General features: G+C 42.4%; 1 protein-coding gene across 1 annotated transcript; it reads right to left on the reverse strand.

Annotated features, from left to right (window-relative positions):
* Positions 1 to 3,202: 3,202 nt before the first annotated feature.
* On the reverse strand, positions 3,203 to 26,754 carry LOC120528154 (zinc finger protein 883-like). Its single transcript, XM_039752222.1, has 3 exons — positions 26,567 to 26,754; positions 8,580 to 9,107; positions 3,203 to 7,199 (listed from the first exon to the last, which is right to left on the reverse strand). Exons 2-3 carry the CDS (start codon positions 8,962 to 8,964, stop codon positions 5,869 to 5,871), a joined length of 1,716 nt encoding a protein of 571 aa, XP_039608156.1. The 5' UTR covers positions 8,965 to 9,107; positions 26,567 to 26,754; the 3' UTR covers positions 3,203 to 5,868.
* Between the last annotated feature and the right edge of the window lie 1,112 nt (positions 26,755 to 27,866).

Consider the following 27,866-nt stretch of genomic DNA (forward strand, 5'->3'; position numbering starts at 1 on the left):
GCTGAATGGGTTCAAACACCCAAGGATGCTGCCCTCTAGCATTTTGGGAGGGCAAGTAGAGCAGATTGCTTCCAATGCCCATCCATTATACTGGCTTCCCGGTCAAGGTAAACTTCTCCAGTCCATCCCAGCCAGGACATTAGTTCACTCAGACATCTCCTGCCATCCTGTTGACCAAAGTAGGATGTTCTTCACTCTTCTTCTTAATCACATGATTGGCTGGCCTCCTGGCCAGGTAAAGAACTTGGACCCATCCCATCTGGTGTCTATCATACTGGCCTGTTCTCATCTAGATTGTTCTAATGTTCTAACTGTAGTCCCCACACCATATAATCGTAGCTTTCCTGTTTCCACCCACTTCTTCTAGTATTTCTTGTGTTCATTTTCTGCAAGGCTTATAATTTGAGAGGCGTTCAAATATAAACAGGAATTTATGAGCTACACTTTATTTATTGAATCAATGAAATGGCTTACACACACTGTTTTTCTGTGTGGTCTCCTGCCTCTGCAATATGTTTGTTCCATTAATCAGGAAGCTCCTTAATCCCAGAACAGTAGAAGTCTTTGGTCTGCATGTTGACCCATCCTTGCACAGCATCAGTAACCTACTCACTCGACTTGAAGTTCTTCCCACCTAAAAATTCCAAAGAGATGATTGTCCCTCTCTGAATCACTTGCACCAATCGTACACCCTGGACTGAGAGAAACGCTCATCCCTAAACTAATTCTTAAGTCTTGAATAAATCTGAGATGGAATGACTCCTTCATTTGATAAAAAAAGGATATGAATTCGCTTCGCAACACGTCTGTGTACTTCCTGCTCCGACATGTTAATTACAACTGACAGGAATTGGCGGGGAGAGCAGCCAGCACTGCCAACGACAAAGGTCTTTGTCCAATGAGTCCTGACTACCTTACACTCTTGATAAGAACTGAGCATGAAAAGTCCAGTTTATAACTGAACTCCCCTGTTTCTGACCCATTAACAACCTCAAGTTCCAAAAATATATGTGCTACCCCATTTCTATCTATCTGTTATATAGTGCCTTACAGTTTTACCTATCTATCTATCTATCTGTCATATAGTGCCTTTCATATCTATCTATCTATCTATCTATCTATCTATCTATCTGTAATATAGTGCCTTACAGTTCTATCTGTTATATACTGCCTTACAGATCTATCTGTCTATCAATCTGTCATATAGTGCCTTTCATATCTATCTATTATATACTGCATTTCCTGTCTATCTATCTATTATATAGTGCCTTACAGTTCTATCTATCTATCTATCTATCTATCTATCTATCTATCTATCTATCTATCTATCTGTAATATAGTGCCTTACAGTCCTTTCTGTTATATACTGCCTTACAGATCTATCTGTCTATCAATCTGTCATATAGTGCCTTTCATATCTATCTATTATATACTGCATTTCCTGTCTATCTATCTGTTATATAGTGCCTTACAGTTTTATCCATAATGCCTTTCCTATATGTTTGTTATTTAGTGCCTTTCCCATTTATCTATCTATGTTGCTTTTCCTATCTATCTATCTATCTATTATATAGTGCCTTTCATATCCATCTATCTCACAAACCTCATCTTACTTCTCATCATCTCCCTCACCCCACTCTTTCCTATAACCCATCCTCTTCCTCACTTCTTCCTTTATCCCCTTCGCTGTTCAGCTCATTTTCGTTATCCTTCTCTAGCAGCACATCTCATACCTTTTCAGCCACTGGCCAGATGTCCTTGTCTCATGACCATAAGCTCCCACTAAGACGTTGTTTGTCCCCCATCATTTCTTTTTAAGGTGAGTGCTCAGATTCACTTTCAGGATTTCTTTGCTTCCTCTTTTGCTCTCCCGTTGCTCTGTAATTCTGAGGTGTTTCTACTCCTCCACCTGCTCTAACTGTTCACCTTCCATTTTTGTATTAGCTGTGGTGATCCCATCCTGCCTGTCACCCCGATTTTACTCTTCCTTCTGTAATTTCCATCCCCTACTCTTTACTCACTTTGTAGATCTCGTCTTCCATCGGCTGCAAGTCCTTCACTCTTGTTGTCACGTATGAGAGAATCGTGTCACTCCTGGGATTATTAAAGAGGTCCTCAGTGATTTGGATGGCCAATAGAGAGAGAAGTGCTGCTAGGATTAAACAGGCTGAGCTCAGCCAAATCAATGGGACCAGATAACCTTTAGAACAGGGGGCTTTGTGAGGGTCTCGATTACGTATCTGACAGGCATGAGAGCAGAATGTCACTGCATGGTATTGAAGTGAAGTCTAAATGCATGCTGGTTATCCGACATGTCGAGCTGAACTCGTCCAGTGTGGGCACCAACATGCGATTCAGCAGACCAGTGGAGTCGTGTCCTGTATGTGTGCCAGCAACGCCTGCACCAGCTGAGCTCAACATGTGAGCCTGCAATGTGACGAGTTTACTGAAATAAAACCTCACACGACAGGCAAACTGACAGAGCGGCTCTTAAACTGATAATCGTGTCAGCGTTTCATTCCAGCCGCACCAACACCATCTAATATTTTCCTACAGGACACCTCACTTCATGCTGTCAGTCGTTTCTAACGTCACTCCACTGCCACACTAAGGTTTCTGTCTTTCCTGCCACACTCCGTGACCCCTTTGTTTAGCAGTAGTTGGCCTTCAGCTCTCTACGACTTTCTTTTATTTCCTTTCTGTTCTGCTGCCATCACGATGTTAGTAAATCCTCTCTTTGCTGTGAAAAGCTTGTGTATGAAGAGAGGCGATTATGGGATGGTACACTTGGTTGGTTGGTTCTGATTGTGTAAGCAGGGTGGTTGTCCCTGTAGTGAGCCACAGTGGTGTTTCCTGTGATGGCTTCATTACTATCTTTATGATCAGCCATATCCTGGTCTTAGTGGTTGTGATTTATCTCACAAGTTCCTGAGGTGATGTGTGGCCTCCAAAAACACCCAAGGAGAGCCTCCATAATCCCATCAACCTGCCCAGAGGAGGAGCAGCAAAAGGCACCCTAACTGGAGGGGCTGCTTCTCTCTCCAGAGGTCAGAACATGCGGTGTAATGTTCCAAAATACACTGAAAATATCTAACAAGAGAGAGGATAACCATAAACCTCTGGCTTCTACAGAGCAAGACCACACGGAATCTTTATAAAGGAGAATTTATTGAAAGAAAGAAAAAAAAAAAAGGATCAAAATAGTAAAAAAGAAATCCTAGCTACAGAAGCAATGCCAGAAATCACAATCTGGAAGTTAAAAGCCAACATAAATCAAAAATCTCAAAGAGAAGAAAACCTTCAAAGAGAGCCGACCCCACCAGAGCCCACTGGAAATGAACCTCCAGGGACTTCAATTCCTAGCCTGCCTTTAGAGGCCATGAGGGCGGGGTCTTAATGGTGATGGCTGGGTGGCCCCGCCTCTTGAGGATCCACCCACAGGCCAGATGGCACATTAGAGAACAGGGTTACAGATTTAAACATTAAAGAGATTTGAAATGAAAAAGTCTACACAATTAAATAAATAAATTAAAATTACAAAAGCAAAGAATGACAACAAAAAAAAAAGAGCAGAAGAGATAAACAGGAGGACTTTAAACAGGAACCCTAAACCAGGATATGCAGGGGCTTTAACCAGAACTTTGGTACGGCGTCTGGACCACCGGGGGTCTTCCAGTCAGCAGCAGTTTCCAGTTTGTTTCTTACCTCTGCTCTTGTTACGTCACTCCTGGACATTTGCTGGGCTTGGATGGTTTCTGCTCCTCTCTGCAGTTTGGTTATCCTCGTTGCTTGTTTGTGATGTTCTTCATCATCATCATCATCATTAGTGTTCCTTAAAATTCTTCACTTTGTATTCTTGGCTGGTGGTCGAGTTACTTTCAGAATATTCTCCCTACTTAACTTTTTGTCTGAGGTGGGTTTCCTAAAATCGTCCGCTCTGAACCTTCTCTTTGACTTTCTGTTAAGTGTCTTCTCCGCCTTTGTGCTTTGGCCAGAGCTTTGAGTTTGTTGTCTGGCTTTATGAAGGTGAGGTCCTCACACGTTAATATCCAGCACTGGGACTTTCTGTGATGTCACCGCTTCATCAGAGTCTTCAATCCGTGTCGTCCCTCTGTGCGTCTTTGATCTTTTCTTCAATTCCCTTCATCCCAGAAGGAGTTTCGTTTTGTCGTTTCTTCTTCTCTTTTTATTTCTGTAGAGGTGATGAGGTTTGCTGCACAATACTGGATGGTCCTGCTCACTGTTGTGAAGTCCATTTTATATTTCTGATTTATTTTCACTATTGTGTAGAGGCTTTTAAAGATCATTTATATGAACAATCAATCCCAGACCCCCCATAGACCTCTGAGCTCGGTTTACTGCTGGCACAGACCCTTACTGCAGGTTGTGCCCCTTGTTCTTCAGTGCTGCCTGATATAGCTGAGCCAACACTGATGCCAGTTGTCAGAATGCCATCTGTAGAAGAACTGAGGACTATTAGGGCTTTACAAACACGACCAAGAGAAGTATGCCAAGCTGTTAATTCCTGACACACATCGTTTGTTTGTTCTTCATATATGAATCTGCAGCCTCTTTACAGGAGAGTTAAATGTCACCAGTCTGTCCCAAGTGGGCAGTGGCATTGGGCAGATTTTAAATTAATAGTCGCATCCAATGAGGGGCAGGCTCTGATTGGGCACAGGTGTGTGTGAAGGCGTTTCACTTTGGTTTGGTGTGCCTGGCTGACTGCGTATGTTTGCACAAATGGAAGCGTCAGTCAGGTGGCACAGAGGGAGCAGAGTCTCTCGCCCACGCCCAGTCATGGTAAATTATAGGAGCCGGTGTGGCACAGAAGAGAAAGGAGGAAAGAACAGAAAAGAAAAAGGACAAAGGCAGGAGTGGGGGAGCCGCTTAGAGGAGCGTTAGGTCGATGCTCAGGGGGCTGAAGATGATCACTCCCAGCAGAGCATGTACAGGGGGTTAGCTGCGACTCTCGGTACGAGATCAGGGAGGGGCAAGCGGGAGTTTTGTCGGGGCACTTGAGCAGTGTCCTGCCAGGGCCACAGGTGGCTTTAGGGAAGAAATGAGGTTGGGTGTGGGAGCCACGGACAGCAGGGAACCGAACTGTCGGTAGGTGCGGAGTTTAAAGAAGAGGTGCCCTGCCAAGTGATTTTAGATAGATAGATACTTTATTTTAACCTCATATTAAAGAATTCTTGGATTCATGGATTTGGTTGAACCTTCAAAATCGCTTAAAATTTGATCAAATTGTTTATAATGGGCGAAGCATTTGACTTTAAATGAAACACTTTTTGCACCTACCCCTCGCTGCATGTGTGTGTGTGTATGTGTCCTCATTTGCCCGGCTCATCTCGATTACGACGATCAACAGTTTGGGTTCAAGAGAGTGGAAGGCCCAGAAGCACTGCTCATGGGATTGGACGCCACACTGAAGAATGATGTTGCCCTATCATTAGAACCATCTTCTACCCAAGTGCCAGGAGAAAGGATGGATACTTTCTTATCCTGGGAGATGTGTGTGGCAAGTACTGTATGTATTTATATTTTTAATCATTTCACACTAAGAAAGTACTAACACTTTGATTTGGCACAGATTTTACACAGTGGAGCCCACTGTATCAACACCTGAGTAGATAGACAGGTGACTTTTTGACTCCTCCCACCTTCTCCCGGTTTCTGATGTACTGCTCAGGGATTCCTCATTCCCGGTGCAAATTCTCCAGTGTCTATGAAGCCTACGTCAAAATGAAAACTGCATATCATATTTAGAACAATACTCAGGATTTCCCTCCAGTGGGCATTGTTGTATGTTTAAACAAATCGCTGTTAGTGGATTATCTTTTTGCCACAATCAGAGCAATATGGCTTCTATCTTCTCTCTCCCTTGTGGGTTCTCTTGTGCCGCTGAAGATTGCTTACTATTGAGAATCGTTTGCCACATTCAGCACAGCCAAATGGTTTCTCTCCAGTGTGGGTTCTTTTGTGCCTCTGAAGATTGCTTAGTATTGAGAATTGTTTGCCACATTCAGAACAGCGATATGGCTTCTCTCCAGTATGAGCCAGAGTGTGATACCGAAGAGAACTTTTATCAGAGAATCGTTTGCCACATTGAGAACAACAAAACGGCTTTTCTCCACTATGAATTCTATTGTGTCTATTAAAATGGCTTAAATGTGAGAATCGTTTACCACACTCAGAACAGCTATATGGTTGCACTCCAGCATGCATTCGTGTATGCTGACGTAAACTGCTGCTGTCAGAGAATCTCTTGCCACACTCCGAACAGCAATAAGGTTTTTCTCCAGTGTGGATTCTTTGGTGCCTCTGAAGAGGGCTCAGTAGTGAGAACTGTTTGCCACATTCAGAACAGCAATATGATTTTTCTCCCTTATGAATTACTGTGTGACGCTGAAGAGAGCTACTGTAAGCAAATTGTTTGCCACATTCAGAACAAGAATAGGGTTTCGCTCCAGTGTGGATTCTCTTGTGCCTCTGTAGATTACTTAGTAGTAAGAATTGCTTACCACATTCAGAACAACAATGGGGCTTCCATCCAGTGTGGATCCTTTCGTGTTTCTGCAGATAGCTTAGGAATGAGAATTGTTTGCCACATTCAGAACAACAGTGGGGCTCCCGTCCAGTGTGGATTCTTTTGTGTCTCTGAAGATAGTTTAGTAATGAGAATTGTTTGCCACATTCAGAACAGCAATATGATTTTTCTCCCGTATGAATTACCCTGTGACGCTGAAGAGAGCTCTTGTGAGCGAATCGTTTGCCACACTCAGAACAAGAATAGGGTTTCTCTCCAGTGTGGATTCTTTTGTGCCTCCGCAGAGAACTTAGTAGTAAGAATTGCTTACCACATTCAGAACAACAATGTGGCTTCCATCCAGTGTGAATTCTTTTGTGTCTCTGAAGATAGCTTAGTAATGAGAATTGTTTACCACACTCAGAACAACAATAGGGCTTCTCTCCAGTTTGGATGATGCGTTCACGCACTTGATGTTCAGTGTTGACCGCTCCTCTCCTTCTCTTTTTGACAACAGGAAGAGAAGAACTCTGCAAAGAAGCTGCTGTCAAATGTTCTAATCCCACTGTTGATTTCTTTATCTTCTGCGTGTTTAGCTTATGGCGAAGTCTGCACCGAACAGACAGCTGACCAAATGAAGGCAAAGAGGAGCTACCACTCTCTTGGAAATCTGTAATAACACAAACGGACAAGTCACAGCTTTTAAATAAATACATTATTATATAGAGACAGGCAGAACACCGGCTAGTAATGCTGACTTCACCGAGGTTCAATTCCTGCTCTTTGTATGGACTTGGCATGTTCTCCGTATTCCTCCCATACCTCACAGAGGTGTCTGCTGTGTCAATCACTGGCTGGTGAGACTGAGTGTGCTTGTGTGTGCCCTGCAGTGGACTGGCATTCAGTTTATTCAATGATCAATGCTTTAAGAACCTAATTTGTATTTATGAAAAACTAACATGAGTACAACAGCTAGCATTGCGGTAGCACAACTGCTTTATGATCCTAGTTTTCTACGCTTAAACACTGCAGCCACTAGTTGTCTGTGTCCACAGTGCTTTTTCTAAATAGATTGCAGTTCTTTTCTTGCATCCACCAAAAAAAGTGAGAGGGCTGCTGCCTGCCTTGTGTCCAGTGCTGTCTGGATAGGCTCTGGCCTTCTGCATGGATTGGATTAAATGTAAACTGAATGACGGAACAATCTGCACACATTCGGTAGGTGTGTCTTACGTCAAAATCAGATAATGGAAAGGACCAGGGCCTGGCCAACAGGTTTACGGTCTGTGGATATACCAGCGTTAAAGTGAAGGTCTATCTGGTTGTGCGTGAGTCCGAATTAGAATTTTTGAACATTATTAGGCAAACGTAACTTTATGAAAAGAGTAAAATGTGGTATGATTAATTGAACTTGAACGTTATAGATGTGTTAATAAAATCCTTTTAGTACATTGTTCCAGTAGAACTGTTCTACAATAGATAGTGTGTGTGTGTATATATATATATATATATTTACACGCAAGTATAAAGTTGTCTGTGTGTGCGTGTACACATTGTAAAGCTATATTGATACAGTCAATACGTTACCTTTCTCTTTTCCACAGATGAACACACGTTACACGTGTCAGCCCGCACTCTAAGCACTTCACAATGACGTCTGTGACCAGACACACTAAAAGTGAATCACACCATCCGCAGGCATCTTGGCACAGCAGAGCACATGACAGAACTCGTTTATGAGTTTGAAATAAAACATTTTTTTGTGCACATTTGGGCCTTAACTACAGCACTTAAATATCACTCTTCCTTTCCATCAACCTTAGTACAGTACAGAAGAGGTGCATAGTATTTCAAAACTAACATTGTAACTTTATACAGTGAATATCAAGTACTGGACACTTTTTTTTTGGAACCACAGAAATATTATTTCATGCAGTGGGACATTAGCTCTCCAATAAATCTCAAACTAACGTGTGTCCCGTTTTCACTTATTACAAACACAAGTGCACTCACCATTAGAACTTGTATATGTGCTCAGCTTCACACTACTTACTTGTTGCTTCACTCCTAGAGGACTGCTGCTCTTCTTCTTCTTCTCCCCCATTTCCTTCACTGATTTTCATTTCAGATTCAGAGAACTCAGATTTCACTTTGATGGAATTCTGTGCATTTGCCAGGTTTTCTTCATTAGTGAAGCAGGACGATAAACTGGAATGAGACTCTTCAGAACCATCTTGGTTGAAAATGTTCCCAGCTTCATGTGCCTGCACTCCAAGACTAACCGAGAAATCCTTGGAATCCTCAACTTTAATGTCACCAGGCTCCTCCTCTTTAAAAACTGAAAGTCCTCCTTCACAATCCTCCAGCTTCACACATGCAACCTCTGGAACACCGTCCTCACAGTCCTCCTGTTTAATGTGCGCTGCTCTTTGATCCATATCATCGACTTCAGCCGAGGCCACGCTCTGTGGGAAGCCTTCCTCCTTCCAAAATGTCTGCTTCTTCTCTTGTAGGATTCCCTCCTCCGATGGACAGCTAAGGACTGGAGGCCATTAGACACCTCACTGAATGACCAGAAGGACTAGGGATTCAAAATAAAGTGACAGTTAGATAGACAGAAAAAGAAACTATATATGAGAGAGAGAGAGAGAGAGAGAGAGAGAGAGAGAGAGAGAGAGGAAAGAGAGAAAGAAAGGTAGTCATGGAGCTGCTGAAGGTGACACCTCAATGGTAGAGGAGCTGAACCACTTCTTTGCTCGCTTTGAGATGGATCTACCAGAGGCAGCTCACAACAACATCACGCCCTCCCTTAGGGTGGAGGAACACGAGGTGAGACGCTCGCTCCGGGCTGTCAATCCTAGGAAGGCAGCAGGTCCCAATGGTGTCCCTGGACGTGTGTTGAGGAACTATGCAGAGCAGCTGGCTGGGGTCTTTACAAAGATCTTTAACCTGTCACTGTCCCAGGCCTCAGTTCCCCCCTGTCTGAAATCCTCCATTTTACTCCCTTTACCAAAAAAAAAAATCCCTCATAACCTGCCTGAATGACCATCGGCCAGTAGCGCTCACCCCGGTGCTAATGAAGTATTTAAAGAGACATATCATGTCCATCTTCCCTCCCACCTTTGATGCACACCAATTTGCTTAAAGGGCTAACAGGTCTACCGAGGACGCTGTTGTTGCTGCTGCTCTCCATGCTAGCCTGTCCCGTCTGGAGCACCAGGGGAGCTATGCACATCTCCTCTTTATTGATTTTAGCACCATCCTCCCTCACAGATTGGTGTGCAAGCTGCTAGCCCTGGGACTGCCATATTGCACCTGTCTATGGATGAAAGACTTCCTGACAGACGGCACACAAAGGGTTAGGGTGGGCCCTCACATCTCCTCGACCATCAGCATCAGCTCTACTCAGGGTTGTGTGCTGAGCCCTCTGCTCTTCAAGCTTTACACACATGACTGCGCCACCGCCCACCACAGCAACACCATCGCCAAATCTGCTGACGACACCACTGTGGTGGGGTTCATCTGTGGGGAGGATGAGTCCGCCTACAGGGACCAAGTGGAGCGGCTGACAGCGTGGTGCACTGACAACAACCTGCTCCTGAACACAAGTAAGACCAAGGAGCTCGTTGTGGACTTCAGGAAAAAGAAAACGGACATGAAACCACTTTAAATCGGAGAGGGTGTCAGACTGCTGATCCCTGGGAGACCACATCATGGAAGACCTGTCCTGGGGTGTGAACACAGCTGAGCTGGCCAAGAAGGCTCAGCAGAGACTATTTCCTGATTGTCCTCATCCCCCCAAAATGCTGCTCTATTGAGAGTATCCTGGGCTACGGACTCTGTGTGGGGCTTTCTAGCTGCATAACAGCACAGAGGAAGACACTGCAGCAGATCGTAAAGACTGCCCAGCAGATCATCGGCTGCTCTTTATCCTCTCTCTCGCTGCCTCAGGAAAGTGGAAAACATCTTGAAAGACTCCTCACACCCCGCTCATGCCATGTTCCAACTGTTACCATCAGACAAAACATAGAGGAGCATCAAAACAAAGACTAAGAGACTGAATAGCAGTTTCTACCCTGTTATGCCACCTAATCACCTCCAATGCAGCAGTGCAATAGACGACAACTTGTGCAATAAGGTCTTATGTTGAATGTTTGTGTTCTACCTTATTTCTTCTTATCCTTTTTTAATTATATTTATTTATATCTTGACACCGTAGGGACTGCACCTAAGAGAGACAGGCAGATAGAGAGAGATAGAATAAGAGAGATAGATGAGTGAGTGAGATAGATAGACAGATAATGAGAGAGTGAGATAGATAGACAGATAAAGAGAAAGTGAGATAGATAGGAAAGAGAGAGTGAGATAGCTAGACAGATAAAGAGAGAGTGAGATAGCTAGACAGATAAAGAGAGAGTGAGATAGATAGATAGATAGATAGATAGATAGATAGATAGATAAAGAGAGAGTGAGATAGATAGACAGATAAAGACAGAGTGAGATAGATAGACAGATAAAGACAGAGTGAGATAGATAGACAGATAGAGAGAGTGAGATAGATAGAAAAGAGAGAGTGAGATAGATAAACAGAAAATAGAGAGTGAGATAGATAGACAGATAAAGAGAGAGTGAAATAGACAGACAGATAAAGAGAGAGTGAGATAAATAGAAAAGAGAGAGTGAGATAGATAAACAGAAAAGAGAGAGTGAGATAGACAGACAGATAAAGAGAGAGTGAGATAGATAGATAGATAGATAGATAGATAGATAGATAGATAGATAGATAGATAGATAGAAAAGGCACGATATGAGAGTGAGATAGATAGATATTTTTTTATTTTTAAAATGACCTTTATTGTGGTCATAAAAAGAAAAATATTAACAATATACACAGTCAAATGACAAACAAGCCCAATATTCAGAATAAAAAAGAGCCATATATCAGACTACTACTACTCCCCCTACTCCACACAATGATAAGAACTTGTTGTTGATGCCCCCCCAGTACTTTTCATTCCCAGTTGAGCACCAGTTCACCCCCCTCCACAGTACCTGTTGTGTCCCCCACATGTCGCTGAACATTTCTGAATTGTTTGTTAGTTTATGGTATATGAATTCGAGTTTCAGTCGACTTTTCATTAAAACTTTGAAGAGCAGCAGAGCGTCGGTCCCCATGAGGTACTTCCTATTTATTTCTCCTCGTTTTTACAAATGCCAACTTGGCCTGTCCTAAGAGGAAATTCCCAATAACACATTTATTCCTATTTTTTTTTATTAGATTTAATACCAAAGACAAAGCAAACTTTTGAGAACTCAATCCCAAACCCACTAAGAAGAACTTCTAAGAACATGAACAACGGCCTCAGCCGTTCACACTGAATGAAGAGCTGAAAGATGGTTTCTCTCGTGTAACAGAATGGGCACTGGTCAGTCTCAAGCTTTAATCGTATAAAGAAATGAGTTTGTGGCTAAGGCCGAGTGTGTTATCCTCCACTGCAGATCCCAAAGTCTTTTCTGCAATGGGAGTTTATAAAAAGCCCTCCATGATGGTGTGATGTTCTCAGAGACCTGCAGTTCTTTCTTCCATAGTGTATCTGGCAACTCTTTCAACTGATTATAAAATGTCACTTTGACACACAGTTTATACAGTTCTTTTTTGTCAAACAGTTCAAAAAATCTTTCTCAACCAGAGTACCAAACTTGAGGTGTCCAGGTTTGTCAGTGTGGTCAGTGACAGATAGACAGACAGATACTGTTGATTTTCTGTATGTAGCAGGAACACAGCCAAAATGAGAGATCAACCTTACCGAGACCTTCACCTTTCTTTATTTTCAGATATAGTGTGATGGACACAAGTGAGCTGATCATACGGCGAATCTATTCGCGTCTCATTATTCTTTGGCTGCTAATTAAGAAATAAGACAACTAAGGAGCCAGAGTCAAAGTTAATGAAAACAATGGCAAAAGATGTTAATTAGCAGCAAAAACTGGTCACTAATGAAAAGGACAGTTAGAATATTTAGAGCTGGAAATCTACAAAGGGAGAAGATGATGCATACATCTTAAAATATTTTTTTTTTTATTCCTGAGCTTTCGACATGTCAGAGGCACTGCATGGGAAACCCACGCAGACACGGGGAGGGTCTCCTCACACAGTCCAAAGACATGCAGGTTGGCTGCATTGACGATCCTAAATTGTCCCAAGTGTGTGCTTGGTGTGTGTGCCCTGCGGTGGGCTGGCGCCCCGGCCGGGGTTTGCGCCCCTGTGTTGGCTGGGATTGGCTCCAGCAGACCCCCTGTGACCCTGTAGTTAGGATATAGTGGGTTGGATGATGGATGGATGAAAATGTGACTCCTCATCTCCTTTTGTAGAGATGAAGATATAGATAGATATCTATATCTATATCTATATCTATCTATCTATCTATCTATCTATATATATATATATATATATATATATATATATATATATATATATATATATATATATATATATATATATATATATATATATAAGCAGTTGGAGATCCACAAAGGGAGAAAATGAATTGTGCATCATAAAGTAGTTTTTATTCCTGAGCTTTCAACCCCTACCAGGGGTCTTCATCAGAGGATAATGCTTAGACATACAAGAATCAAAGACAATATATAGCAATACCTTACAGGGGAATTAGGTCCGTGTGGGGGGGTGAGGTTGTTGGGAGTAAAGTCTTGTTTATTATTAATAAGTTCTTCTTAAGTTTGTATATGCTGGATTTATGTCCGAGCGTCTGTTGATGGAGTTCTCATTTGATAACCAGGATTCAGCCAGCTCTCTGGCACTTTTATTATTGGCTTTAAATTTTACTTGTACATCGTCCCAATTAAATGTATGTCCTGTTGATTTAGTATGCGTATAGATCATTGATAGTGCGTCCTTTCTTCTGACGGCGTTGCGGTGTTCCTGTATACGTGTTGCGATTCTTTTTGAAGTTTGTCCTATGTATACCGCTGAACACGAATTGCATGGAATGCTGTATACTGCGTTTAGTGTTTCTGCTGTCGATTTTACCGTAAAGAATGCTATGCAGACAAGATATTACACTTTGCCAGCAACCCCCCGATATCTCATAAACGGAGCTGTGTTAAAACTATATTCAGAAGAGTCCACACCCACTGTAATACGAAGGAAACAAAAAGAGAGACACTATCTCTTCCACCTTTTCACTTCAAACGGATACTCGAAAACATTCATTAATCGAAGCCTACATAGAAGACACCAAACAACTCAACAAACAATTGACTCGAATCAGAACCCTCACCCTGCCTGGCACTCACTCCCTTATCATCACAAGGTGTCTGAAGGTGCTGCACGCATTGTGGCCAAGTCAGGTGTCAGAATAGCACACAAACCCATGAACAATCTGCGCACGGCCCTCTTCAATGCCAAAAACAAGAAATCGACTGCAGAAACACTAAACGCAGTATACAGCATTCCATGCAATTCGTGCTCAGCGGTATACATGGGACAAACTTCAAAAAGAATCGCAACACGTATACAGGAACACCGCAACGCCGTCAGAAGAAAGGACGCACTGACATTGATCTATACGCATACTAAATCAACAGGACATACATTTAATTGGGACGATGTACAAGTAAAATTTAAAGCCAATAATAAAAGTGCTAGAGAGCTGGCTGAATCCTGGTTATCAAATGAGAACGCCATCAACAGACACTTGGACATAAATCCAGCATATACAAACTTAAGAAGAACTTATTCTTAATAAACAAGACTTTATTCCCAACAACCTCACCCCATCCACACGGACCTAGTCACCCCCCCCCTCCCCCTGTAAGGTGTTGCTATATATTGCCTTTGATTCTTGTATGTCTAAGCGTTATCTTCTGATGAAGACCCCTGGTAGGGGTTGAAAGCTCAGGAATAAAAACTACTTTATGATTCGTGATTCATTTTCTCCCTTTGTGGATCTCCAACTGCTAATATGCAAACCGTATCACAGACCTTCTCTTCCATATATATATATATATATATATACACACATATATATATATATACTGCTCAAAAGAATGAAAGGAACACTTTTTAATCAGAGTATAGCATCAAGTCAATGAAACTTCTGGGATATTAATCTGGTCAGTTAAGTAGCAGAGGGGTTGTTAATCAGTTTCAGCTGCTTTGGTGTTAATGAAATTAACAACAGATGCACTGTAGGAGCAACAATGAGATGACCCCAAAACAGGAATGGTTTAACAGGTGGAGGCCACTGACATTTTCCCTCCTCATCTTTTCTGACTGTTTCTTCACTAGTTTTGCATTTGGCTACAGTCAGTGTCACTACTGGTAGCATGAGGCGATACCTGGACCCTACAGAGGTTGCACAGGTAGTCCAACTTCTCCAGGATGGCACATCAATACGTGTCATTGCCAGAAGGTTTTGCTGTGTCTCCCTGCACAGTCTCAAGGGCATGGAGGAGATTCTAGGAGACAAGCAGTTACTCTAGGAGAGCTGGAGAGGGCCATAGAAGGTCCATAACCCATCAGCAGGACCAGTATCTGCTCCTTTGGGCAAGGAGGAACAGGATGAGCACTGCCAGTGCCCTACAAAATGACCTCCAGCAGGCCACTGGTGTGAATGTCTCTGACCAAACAACCAGAAAGACTTCATGAGGGTGACCCAAGGGCCCCATGTCCTCTAATGGGCCCTGAGCTCACTGCCCAGCAGCATGCAGCTCGATTGGCATTCGCCATAGAATACCAGAATTGGCAGATGCACCACTGGTGCCCTGTGCTTTTTACAGATGAGAGCAGGTTCACCCTGAGCACGTGACAGAAGTGAAAGGGTCTGGAGAAGCCATGGAGAACATCATGCTGTTTATAACATCATTCAGCATGAGCAGTTTGGTGGTGGGTTAATGATTGTCTGGGGAGGCATATCCATGGAGGGTCACACAGACCGCTACAGGCTTGACAAAGGCACCTTGGCTGCCATTAGGTATCAGGATGAAATCCTTGGACCCATTGTCAGACCCTATGCTGGTACAGTGGCTCCTGGTGCACGACAATTCCTGGTCTCATGTGGTGAGAGTATGCAGGCAGTTCCTGGAGGATGAAGGAATTGATACCATTGACTGGCCACCACACTTTCCTGACCTAAATCCAATAGAACACCTCTGGGACATTATGTTTTGGTCCATCCAATGCCACCAGGTTGCACCTCAGACTGTCCAGGAGCTCAGTGATGCCCTGGTCCAGATCTGGGAGGAGATCCCCCACAACACCATCTGTCATCTCATTAGAAGCATGCACCGATGTTGTCAGACATGTATACAAGAACACAGGGGCCATACAAAGTGCTGCGTACAATTTGGAGTTGCTGCAATTAAATTTTGGCAAAATGGACTAGCCTGCCACATAATGTCTTCACTCTGATTTTAGGGCGCCTTTGAATTCAGGGCTCTGTAGGTTGATCATTTTCATTTCCATCAAGCGATGTGGCATCCTTTCGTTCCTAACACATTACCCAGTCTATATCAGTATAGATATCCAGGAGGATTTCTTTTTCCCATTGAGATCTGATGTGTTTTCAAAGTGTTCCTTTAATTTTTTGAGCAGTTTATATATATATATTTTTATATATTTATATAAAAAAATGCATTTAAACTGCATTTGAATTCAAAACAGAAACAAAAATATCATCCCTGGTTAAAATTGGGCAGACTTAAAAATAAAGTGGTACTTTAAGTACATTTTCAGAATGGTATTGTCTTTAAATACTAATAACCAAAATGTCAACATAAAGTGCAGTTTTTCTTCTTTAAAAAATAAGTCAGAAACATAAAAGGTAATTTGACCAGCTTCATCTTTAAACTCTGATTAACCTCAGCTAAAATTATTTTGTACATTAGGCTAAAACAGTGTGATCATTGAACATTTTGTAATTAGATGTCATTAGAATTACTAACGGTCACGGAAGTCCAATGATCCCCAGTAAGAGCCACAAAGTCCGCTTTCTGTAATGCATCTAATTTTGTTTGCTTTTCAGTGTGCACAACACCACGCTTTTATCAAGGCTTCGCTCGGGTAGTTTTTTGAAATGAAATTTGCCTCCGATCAGTCATAGGAATGCGCTTTATTCCGACTCTAACATTTTTGTAACTGTGATGTGTGCATCAGTGTAATCGGTGTACCAGTTAATCATGCATTGACAAAAGTTCCCCTTTGCTTGGAATTGAAAGTGTGATTAAATGCGTTATTTTTTGTTATGGAGTACATGCATCAAGCTTCTCAGCTGTGCTTGTGCTAAGAATAGGAAAGATTTTAAAAAATAACGTAACATGATTCTGCGTTAACCGCATATTTTTTCATACGTCTCAAACCAAGGGGATGCGAGGGTAAAATGAATCGGCAATCGCGCGTACATACTCAGTGCATGCACTCACAGGAATCAAACATCGGATGTAGGCGATAGAGGCTAAGCCTCTACAATTAACACAGCAGTGTGGCTTATCTATTTGAGAGTATGTAGATCAAGGTATATATATATATATATATATATATATATATATATATATATATGTATATATATATATATATATATATATATATATATATATGTGTATATATATATATGTGTATGTATGTGTATATATATATATATATACTGCTCAAAAAATTAAAGGAACACTTTTTAATCAGAGTATAGCATCAAGTCAATGAAACTTATGGGATATTAATCTGGTCAGTTAAGTAGCAGAGGGGGTTGTTAATCAGTTTCAGCTGCTGTGGTGTTAATGAAATTAACAACAGATGCACTAGAGGGGCAACAATGAGATGACCCCCAAAACAGGAATGAAGGGTTTAACAGGTGGAGGCCCTCCTCATCTTTTCTGACTGTTTCTTCACTAGTTTTGCATTTGGCTACAGTCAGTGTCACTACTGGTAGCATGAGGCGATACCTGGACCCTACAGAGGTTGCACAGGTAGTCCAACTTCTCCAGGATGGCACATCAATACGTGTCATTGCCAGAAGGTTTGCTGTGTCTCCCTGCACAGTCTCAAGGGCATGGAGGAGATTCTAGGAGACAAGCAGTTACTCTAGGAGAGCTGGAGAGGGCCATAGAAGGTCCATAACCCATCAGCAGGACCAGTATCTGCTCCTTTGGGCAAGGAGGAACAGGATGAGCACTGCCAGAGCCCTACAATATGACCTCCAGCAGGCCACTGGTGTGAATGTCTCTGACCAAACAATCAGAAACAGACTTCTTGAGGGTGGTCTGAGGGCCCAAATGTCCTCTACTGCGCCCTGTGCTCACAACCCAGCGCAGTGGAGCTCGATTGGCATTTACCATAGAATACCAGATTTGTCAGGTCCACCACTGGCATCCTGTGTTTTTCACAGATGAGAGCAGGTTCACCCTGAGCACATGTGACAGACGTTGAAGGGTCTGCAGAAGCCATGGAGAATGTTATGCTGTCTGTAACATCATTCGGCATGACCAGTTTGGTGGTGGGTCAGTGATGGTCTGGGGAGGCATATCCATGGAGCGACTCACAGACTTCTACAAGCTAGACAAAGACACCTTGACTGCCATTAGGTATCAGGATGAAATCCTTGGACCCATTGTCAGACCCTACGCTGGTGCAGTAGGTCCTGGTTTCCTACTAATGCACGACAATGCCCGGCCTCATGTGGCAAGAGTATGCAGGCAGTACCTGGAGGATGAAGGAATTGAAACAATTGAATGGCCTTCACGATCCCCTGACTTAAACCCAATAGAACATCTGTGGGACATTATGTTTCGGTCCATTAGGCACCGCCAGGTTGCTCCTCAGACTGTACAACAGCTCAGGGATGCCCTCATACAGATCTGGGAGGAAATGCCACAAGACACCATCCGTCGTCTCATTAGGAGCATGGCCCGACGTTGTCAAGCATGCATACAAGCTCGTGGGGGCCACACAAGATACTGAAAAGCATTTTGAGTAGCAGAAATTAAGTTTTTGAAAAAATGGACTAGCCTGCCACATCTTCATTTCACTCTGATTTTAGGGTGTCTACACAATTGAGCCCTCTGTAGGCAGAAAACTTTTATTTCCATTAAAAGACTTGGCATCCTTTTGTTCCTAAGACATTGCCCTGTCGTTATTTGTATAGATATCCAACGTCATATTGAGATCTGATGTATCTAATGTGTTTCTTTAAAGTGTTCCTTTAATTTTTGTGATATATATATATATATTCGCAGTGGAGAAGTAGTGTGTTAAAGAAGTTATGAAAAAGAAAAGGGAACATTTTAAAAATAACGTAACATGACTGTCAATATACAGTATTTGTTTTGTGAGTGTTACTGAGTGTTGCTGTCATCAAGGATTTGATTATCATTATTTCTTTCAATCAGGTTCGTATTTGTAGGATGTGTTGTGTTCAAGTTACATTCCGTGTTTGTCAATCGTTGTAAAGATGACAGGTTTCATTCATCGATTAGTTCCTTACTGCATCAATAAACAGCTCGTCTTCTTCTTTATCTGAGACGTGACAAACTACATGCACGGTTTTTTTCTTTTTACACTGTCTTCCTTTAGCAGGACATTGACTTTTTCCACTGTGTATATGAATATGCTTGTATGTATCACACGCTTCATATTTTTTGCTGCCTTTTCAATTGTGTAATTCGGTTTTTGTTCAGCGCTCTTTGGAACTGTTGCTTTTTATCTGTGCACTGCGTCAGTTCACGTGAGCAGCTTGGTGTTCTTGCATCGAAGGTTCTCAGCTGTGCTGGTGCCATCTTGTGTGATGTCCATGGCTGTATTTAATGTTACCTTAGTCCTGGCACTTAAAACTTTCTCTCGCACTTTCGCTGAGTTTGTGTCAAACACCACCCTGACCATCTCATCTTCCTCTGCATAAGCACAGTCCTTCACCCGTGAATATTTAGCGGCAGTGTTTGTATTGGATTGCCGCTGACGGACAGCCTTATATGGGTAGGCACTAAATTACAAACGCCAGCGGCAGCCTGTCTATGAACTTAACTTAAACTTTAGGTTTACATCGTGCTTTGTTTCCGAAGTAGCAGCACTCATGAATATGGTTGTATATGTCAGTCGCTCGCTTCTTATTGTTTCGCTGCCTTCTCAATTGTATAATGCATGTTTTCTTCAGCTTATTTTTGAGCTCTTCCTGGTTTTCTACATACTGCGTTGATAGTCAGTTCACGTGATTACGTGGGAGGCGTGAAGATGTCACACGAAACTCCGCCCCCCACGGCCATCCAGCTCAACTCCATTACAGTATATGGAGAAAAATAGGTTCCAGTTATGACCATTACGCGTAGAATTTCGAAATGAAACCTGCCCAACTATTGTAAGTAAGCTGTAAGGAATGAGCCTGCCAAATGTCAGCCTTCTACCTACACGGGAACTTGGAGAATTAGTGATGAGTCAGTCAGTCAGTCAGTGAGTGAGTCAGTGAGGGCTTTGCCTTTTATTAGTATAGATTTAATCAAAGAAAAAAGAAAGCAGGTTACGTCAGGCGGTTGATACGACAGCTCTGCGTGGTGTATGTTTTTATTGTATAATATTAACAATAAAAGCAGCTCTCTACTCAAAACGGTAAACTTGAGAAGCTGCCAGCATCCATCCCAGAAGCTCTTGATTGGAAGGCAGCATTACACCACGCTGTCGTATCAACCGGTGGTGAGAATGGGAGGACGGGTGTCTGCTGAGCTCACAGTCAGCACAGGATCCCCACAAGGCTGTTGCCTCAGCCCCAAACTTTTCACTCTGTACACTTATGACTGTGTCTCCACCCAGGACAACACCATCGTCATTAAATACACTGATGACACCACCATCCTGGGGCTCATCAAGGGGGGGAGACGAGTCAGGGTACAGGACCCTGGTAAACGACACTCTTGTCTACGGAGAAGAGAATGACCTCATCCTCAACACAGACAAGACCAAAGAAATATCGGACTTCAGGAAGAATCCTAACCCTCTACAGCCTCTTATCATCAAAGGGACTGAGGTGGAGAGGGCCGACAGCCACAGATTCCTGGGATTGCAGATTACAACAACAAAGCCACAGTGAAAAAAGCACAGCAAAGGCTTTATTTCATTAGGCTGCTCAGGAAAGCCGACCTGAACCATCACCCTCTCATCCAGGCCTACAGAGGACTGATAGAGAGCATTCTCACCTCAGGCATCCCTGTCTGGTATGGGAACACCACACAGGCAGAGAGGAAGGCTTTGCAAAGAGTCATTAAGACTCTGGAGAGGGTCATAGGGACAAAACTTCCTTCCATGGACTTTATGTACACACATCGCTGTCGGAAAAGAGCAGAGGGAATTATCAGGGACTCACTCCATCCAGCTCACTCTCTGCTCAGACACAAAAACTGTACGTGCAACCTGAGACACAGCAGAGCGGACAGCATCATCACTCACAGAACAAGGTTTCTCCATAGCGTCTTCCACGCCACAGTCAGACTGAAGGAAAAAGAAAATTACTGAACATGTGAAATAACCTCACACTACCTCACTTCACTTGTCATGTAAATGACGAGGGATGAATGGGAAATATTGTAACTGTGCAATATCTGCAATATAATTGTATGTTTTTGTGTACATATTACCACCATTTTCTATAGTGTTGGTATAATTCATATTATGTATTTATATTGTTTACTTTATTTTTAAATGTTTACTATGACGACTCTGAAAAGGCTGTGCACAAGAATTCCAATGTGCTTGGACTGTCGGTTTTATACACAAATGGCAAATAAAGAAACCTTGAACCTTAATGTATTGCTGCGTCTGGGGCTCTCTGGCGCCCCCTTTTGGTTACTACGCATCAATTGGATGATAACATCCTTATATATAATTTGATGCTATCCATATGTATGGTGTTCGCGTCGTTAATACCCAGTTATGTATGGTGTTCGCATCGTCAATACCCCATATGTATGGTGTTTGCGTCAATTTGATACTATCCGTATGTATGGTGTTCAAGTCAATACCCCGTATGTATGGTGTTCGCGTCAATTTGATACTATTACGTTATGTATGGTGTTCGCGTCAATTTGATACTATTTCGTATGTATGGTGTTCGCGTCAATTTGATACTATTCGTATGTATGGTGTTTGCGTCAATTTGATACTATTCGTATGTATGGCGTTTGCGTCGTCAATACCCCATATGTATGGTGTTCGCGTCAATTTGATACTATTCGTATATATGGTGTTTGCGTCAATTTGATACTATCCGTATGTATGGTGTTCAAGTCAATACCCCATATGTATGGTGTTCACGTCGTCAATACCCCGTATGTATGGTGTTCGCGTCGTCAATACCCCGTATGTATGGTGTTCGCGTCAATTTGATACTATTCGTATCTATGGTGTTCGCGTCAATTTGATACTATTCGTATGTATGGTGTTCGCGTCAATTTGATACTATTCGTATGTACGGTGTTCGCGTCGTTAATACCCCGTATGTATGGTGTTTGCGTCGTCAATACCTCGTATGTATGGCGTTTGCGTCGTCAATACCCCATATGTATGGTGTTCGCGTCAATTTGATACTATTCGTATGTATGGTGTTCGCGTCGTTAATACCCCGTATGTATGGTGTTCGCGTCAATTTGATACTATTACGTATGTATGGTGTTTTGCCCCCGTATGTATGGTGTTTGCGTCAATTTGATACTATTCGTATGTATGGTGTTCGCGTCGTTAATACCCCGTATGTATGGTGTTCGCGTCGTCAATACCCCGTATGTATGGTGTTCGCGTCAATTTGATACTATTCGTATGTATGGTGTTCAAGTCAATACCCCATATGTATGGTGTTTGCGTCGTCAATATGATGGTGTTTGCGTCGTCATACTATGGTGTTCGCGATATGTATGGTGTTTAATAGCCCGTTATGTATGGTGTTCGCGTCGTTAATACCCGTATGGTGTTCGTCGTTAATACCCCATATGTATGGTGTTTCGTCGTCGTCAATTTGATACTATTCGTATGTATGGTGTTCGCGTCGTTAATACCCCGTATGTATGGTGTTTGCGTCAATTTGATACTATTCGTATGTATGGTGTTCAAGTCAATACCCCGTATGTATGGTGTTCGCGTCAATTTGATACTATTCGTATGTATGGTGTTCCTTAGGTATGTACATGTTCGTCGTTAATACCCCGTTATGTATGGTGTTTAATACCCGTATGTATGGTGTTCGCGTTGTCAATACCTCGTATGTATGGCGTTTGCGTCGTCAATACCCCGTATGTATGGTGTTCGCGCGTCAATTTGATACTATTACGTATGTATGGTGTTCGCCGATAATACCCCAATACCTCGTATGTATGGTGTTCGCGTCAATTTGATACTATTCGTATGTATGGTGTTTGCGTCGTCAATACCCCGTATGTATGGTGTTCGCGTCAATTTGATACTATTCGTATGTATGGTGTTCGCGTCGTTAATACCCCATATGTATGGTGTTTGCGTCGTCAATACCCCGTATGTATGGTGTTCGCGTCAATTTGATACTATTCGTATGTATGGTGTTCGCGTCGTTAATACCCCGTATGTATGGTGTTTGCGTCGTCAATACCCCGTATGTATGGTGTTCGCGTCAATTTGATACTATTCGTATGTATGGTGTTCGCGTCGTTAATACCCCGTATGTATGGTGTTTGCGTCGTCAATACCCCGTATGTATGGTGTTCGCAATTTGATACTATTCATTATATATGGTGTTCGCGTCAATTTGATACTATTCGTATGTATGGTGTTCGCGTCGTCAATACCCCATATGTATGGTGTTCGCTTCGTCAATACCTCGACTCAATACAAGTTAGAACCACACAATGGGACTCTGCCTCTGTAGTTAGAACATAACGTGGCAAACGCGGACGCAGTATAGCATGATTGGCTAAGAATGTTCGAATGTTTCAGTGACGCCGCTGGATGGCCAAATATAGTAAGTCAGTGTTGATTAGAGCAGATAACATTAAATTCGGTTGGTTTTTGGAACTTTGGTTTGGTGGGGCGTACTTTCCAGGACTAACATCGTCGACTGACTTGAACCCTTCGACAGCTCCGGAACCGTAAGTAATTTAGAACGTATCGTCATTTGCTTGGTTCGGCGAAATCTATCTTTGGGCAGTTCGGTTTTGACATCCGTCCTTCTGACATCTATTGACAAACTGAGTAATGACGGCTGGGCATAAACAACGGTCATTGTTTAAATTTTAGCCGATCTCAGATCTAAAATGACCACGCCAACATAATTATTACTCCGACTCTGATTAGAGTCATAAAACACGGTTTGTTTTGAAAATTTGTTTGCTGGAAAAAATCAAATGAAGTGCGCCGAAGAGCTGAGTTCACGTCTCGCAGCCCCGTTTAAACAGGAAGCTCTTCATTACATCAGCCTTAAGCACAAATCAGTGCCATGATAACAAAACAATTTCAAAAGAGTAAAAAATCAAATAATTCTCTGCAGAGAAATTATGGATTTCACAAACGCAGAATTTGTAGCCCGATTCGATCTGGCTCCCAGTGGCTAGTATGTACAGTTACAGTCTATTTTATTGATAAGATATCTATCTATATCTACTGACAGGCCACATACAAAACCAAACATTTACTTAAAAACAATTAAGCCACTGCAGCTTATTCTTATTGCAGTTTCTCATTAATGTTGATGGAGTACAAATGCCTCACCGCGTAGTAAATATCAGGGGGGTTCAAAAGGGCGACCTCAATATAGAAACAAAGTTTACATTTCATCACAAAAATAACAAACTACGAGTATTAAAGTAATACCGCTCAAATGCAATATAACCAAATTAATGAGTTTGTATAAAATATCAAATTGCCTTAAGAAGTGGTCAACTTAAAAGGCGGGTCAGCCTAGTACTGAAGAAGTGCCGTCTGTGTGGCATGAAACTCCTGTGCTGCCAAATGACAAGTGGAATTTACTGCTAAAACTATGAAACTGGCGCTCAAGCTCTAATTCTCAACAAATCCTCTCGGAGAAGGTCCTTGGTGTCCATCATTGAAATTCAAAGAAGCCCTGAGCTGAACGGTCACATTACATATCAGTGGGACAGACTTTATGAATCAGGGCTACGGACCACCGGTCATGATGTCGTAATCACACAGGACACGTCATAAACTTTGAGGACCCTACCATTACCGGCCGGCAGCTAAGGGAGTGCTGGACACACTCGGCGTTTGCCGTTTATTCTTCTTTGAGAGCTGGTCTCCCATTTTATTACATTTCTTCAAGGCCTCTAATCTCAGGAAAAAAATGTTACGGCCATAATTCTAATAACAAGCACCTAGAAGAGTTTAACACACGGACTTCTCCTTTGTAATTAAAAGAGTCAGGAAACCATTTAGAGCAGTTTACTTCTTTTATTATTTAACATAACCGACTATCACTTTCAGAACTAATTTTGCTATCGCTGAGCAATCACACGCTGACATTTCTGTGTATTAAATGCTTTGGTTTTATTCATAAGCCATTAAATACAACTTGGCCTAATAAACTCTTAGACCATTTAAAATGGAGCTTTGTGTCAGGAGTGAAGGCAGAAGACCTGGCATCACAAAAACAGGCTTGGCAAACATTATTAAACATTCGGCTCATTTACAACTATGTGATCTAAAACTGGACTGAGCCACACAAATAAAACTGGACACCTCCACTTTATCGACATGAAGATTTACTGTACACAAACAAGTGGATAAGGAGAATACGCTACGCACTGACGGTAGAATGTAGAATACGATGAAGCACTCACTTCACTATGCGACTCTGCACCTTATAAGATGTTCTTATTTTTAAGGTAGATTGTAATCTCACCACCAATAAGGCTTAAGCACTGAACTGCATGGAGCCTTAGACTGTTTAAACACTGCAATGCACCGAGTCTTACATGTAGCCACTCCATCAATGGAAAAGGACCCCCTGAATGGTGATGCCAAAGAGTGGGTGGAGGGTCAGCAAGAAGAAGGCTGGCAGAAGTGCACACCAGACAAAGACATCACAATGGCAGACAGGTGTTGGCTATCAGCATAATGAATAAGGGGCATAACCAGGTGGAAAGCGGGCTTGGTAGAAGTTACCAGACAAAGGGGGGAAAATGCAATATTGGTGTTGTCCATTAGCATCAGCAGGCGTGTCACTGTGTATAAAAATGTCTCCCAGCCCAGGAACTGAAATTTTCTCCACTGACAGAGTACGTCTATTTAATATCTTTAATAAAATTCTAAACTGAAAGCAAAGCTTTGGGACTCTGCATCATTTCCTGGCTTTGCAGATTATTGGTTTGGGGTTTTATTCAAGGAGAGAATCATTCCTTAAACTCTTGTGAGAGGTGTTGACTTCACTCGCTTTACCACACATTTGACTGACTGGTACGACTTTTTAAAATACATATACTGTATATAATTTTTTTTTATTTTTAAATCATCATTGTGGAGCTGGCTAACTTAATTATGCATGTTGTGCGATTCACAGGTTCACCATTTTAGGGCCCCGATCGTTGCTTAACGTCTTTGATTATTAAAGCAGCCTTGTGGGCGCAGCACGTGTAGTCAGGGCCGAGGAACGATATAGCGTGCGTGTGTGTTAGGGAACTGTAAGGTTTAAACTAAAACAGTGGCAGTTGATTTTTTTAGGAAAGCTTCACAAATTGCGATCATTCAAGACGACCAAAGTTCACGGCGTTTCGAGAAATTGATTGAGGGAATGCTGGAAAATTAGCATGGTTGCATTCGTAGTTTGCTACATCATAACGGCTTTACCGTCCATCAATAATAAAACATATTAGTAATTAATTGTAAATATCCTCGTACTGCGATGTTAGTTTACAAATGTCCACCCACAGACTAACGACTAATTAAAGCGAATCACCAGACGTTTACGCCGCTCAAGTTTTCCGCTCCGCTCTTGTCCACACCGCTTTACCGCACGTTTACGTTTTTTAACGGTCAGCAGGTGAACACACCACCGCTCACTCCGTTACCTTAACACACTCGCTCGAGATTCCCGCTGCCCCGCCGTCCTTGTCTTTCCGTCTCGCCGAGATTTCTGCTCCAGTCTTCTCTCCGCAACTCGACTCTGCCGTTGCTTACAGACACTCCTCCTCCGCAGCGCTCTTTATCTTTTCTCTCCAGTCTCTTCGTCTGCTTTGGCCGGCACTAGCCGATTTGGACCACGCATGCGCGACAGAACGTAATTTCCGCAATTTTGTTTTAGGGCGGAAGTCACCATAGACAAAGCATTAGTAGACGCCGCATGACCAGCAGCATCGTACGTCAACATCGCCGCCATATTGCGAGTGGCACTGATGTGGCGTCAAGTAAAGTGTAATGGATAAAGATGCCTCACGCATGTGCTGCTTGGTATTGTACAAACCGCTGTACGCTCCAAACCAAATTCCGGGGGATTACATTCCATAGGTAAGACTGAACAATTGTTTTGGTTATATTTGGCCTTTAGAAAATCCCGTTTTATAATCTTAGCACTTAAGGTCACCTTTCAATAAAATTAAACATTAGAAAAATTAAAACAAGAGAATGATAAATCAAAAAGCAATAATTAGCAAACAAACAAAGATAACTGGCAGTAACAGTGCATAATTCACAATTGGTATACCAGTTTGAAAGGATAAGTTTTGAGGGCAGTTTTAAAATGTGTTATTGAATCGAGCTGACGTATATGAGAGGGAAGAGAATTCCCGAGTTGAGGAGCACAATGAGAGACGCTCGAGCTCCCATAGCACTGAGTTTGAAGTGTGGTACAGAAAGTTGAGCTGCAGATGAGGATCTGAGTGGACGAGAGGACTGTCAGTCTGGAGGAGATCAGTGAGGTTGTGGAGAGCTTTAAATGTTCAGAGCAGTATTTAGTATTGTATTCTGTACTTAACAGGGAGCCAGTGAAGTTGAGAGAGAATCGGTGTAAATATATTCAGTGGATTTAGAACAGCAGGTTATTATCCTGGCAGCAGAATTTTGAAGAAGTTGTAAACGATAGATACATTTTTGTGGGATGCCAGATAGAACAGCATCTATACTAATAAACGGCAAAGCCCTCACTGACTCACTCACTGACTGACTGACTGACTGACTGACTGACTACTCATCACTAATTCTCCAACTTCCCGTGTAGGTAGAAGGCTGAAATTTGTCAGGCTCATTCCTTACAGCTTACTTACAAAAGTTGGGAAGGTTTCATTTCAAAATTCTATGCGTAATGGTCATAACTGGAACCTGTTTTTCTCCATATACTGTAATGGACGTTAGCTCAATGGCCGTGGGGGGCGG

This window comes from Polypterus senegalus, chromosome 4 (assembly GCF_016835505.1).
Source record: "Polypterus senegalus isolate Bchr_013 chromosome 4, ASM1683550v1, whole genome shotgun sequence".
In the NCBI taxonomy this organism is placed as follows: domain Eukaryota; kingdom Metazoa; phylum Chordata; class Cladistia; order Polypteriformes; family Polypteridae; genus Polypterus; species Polypterus senegalus.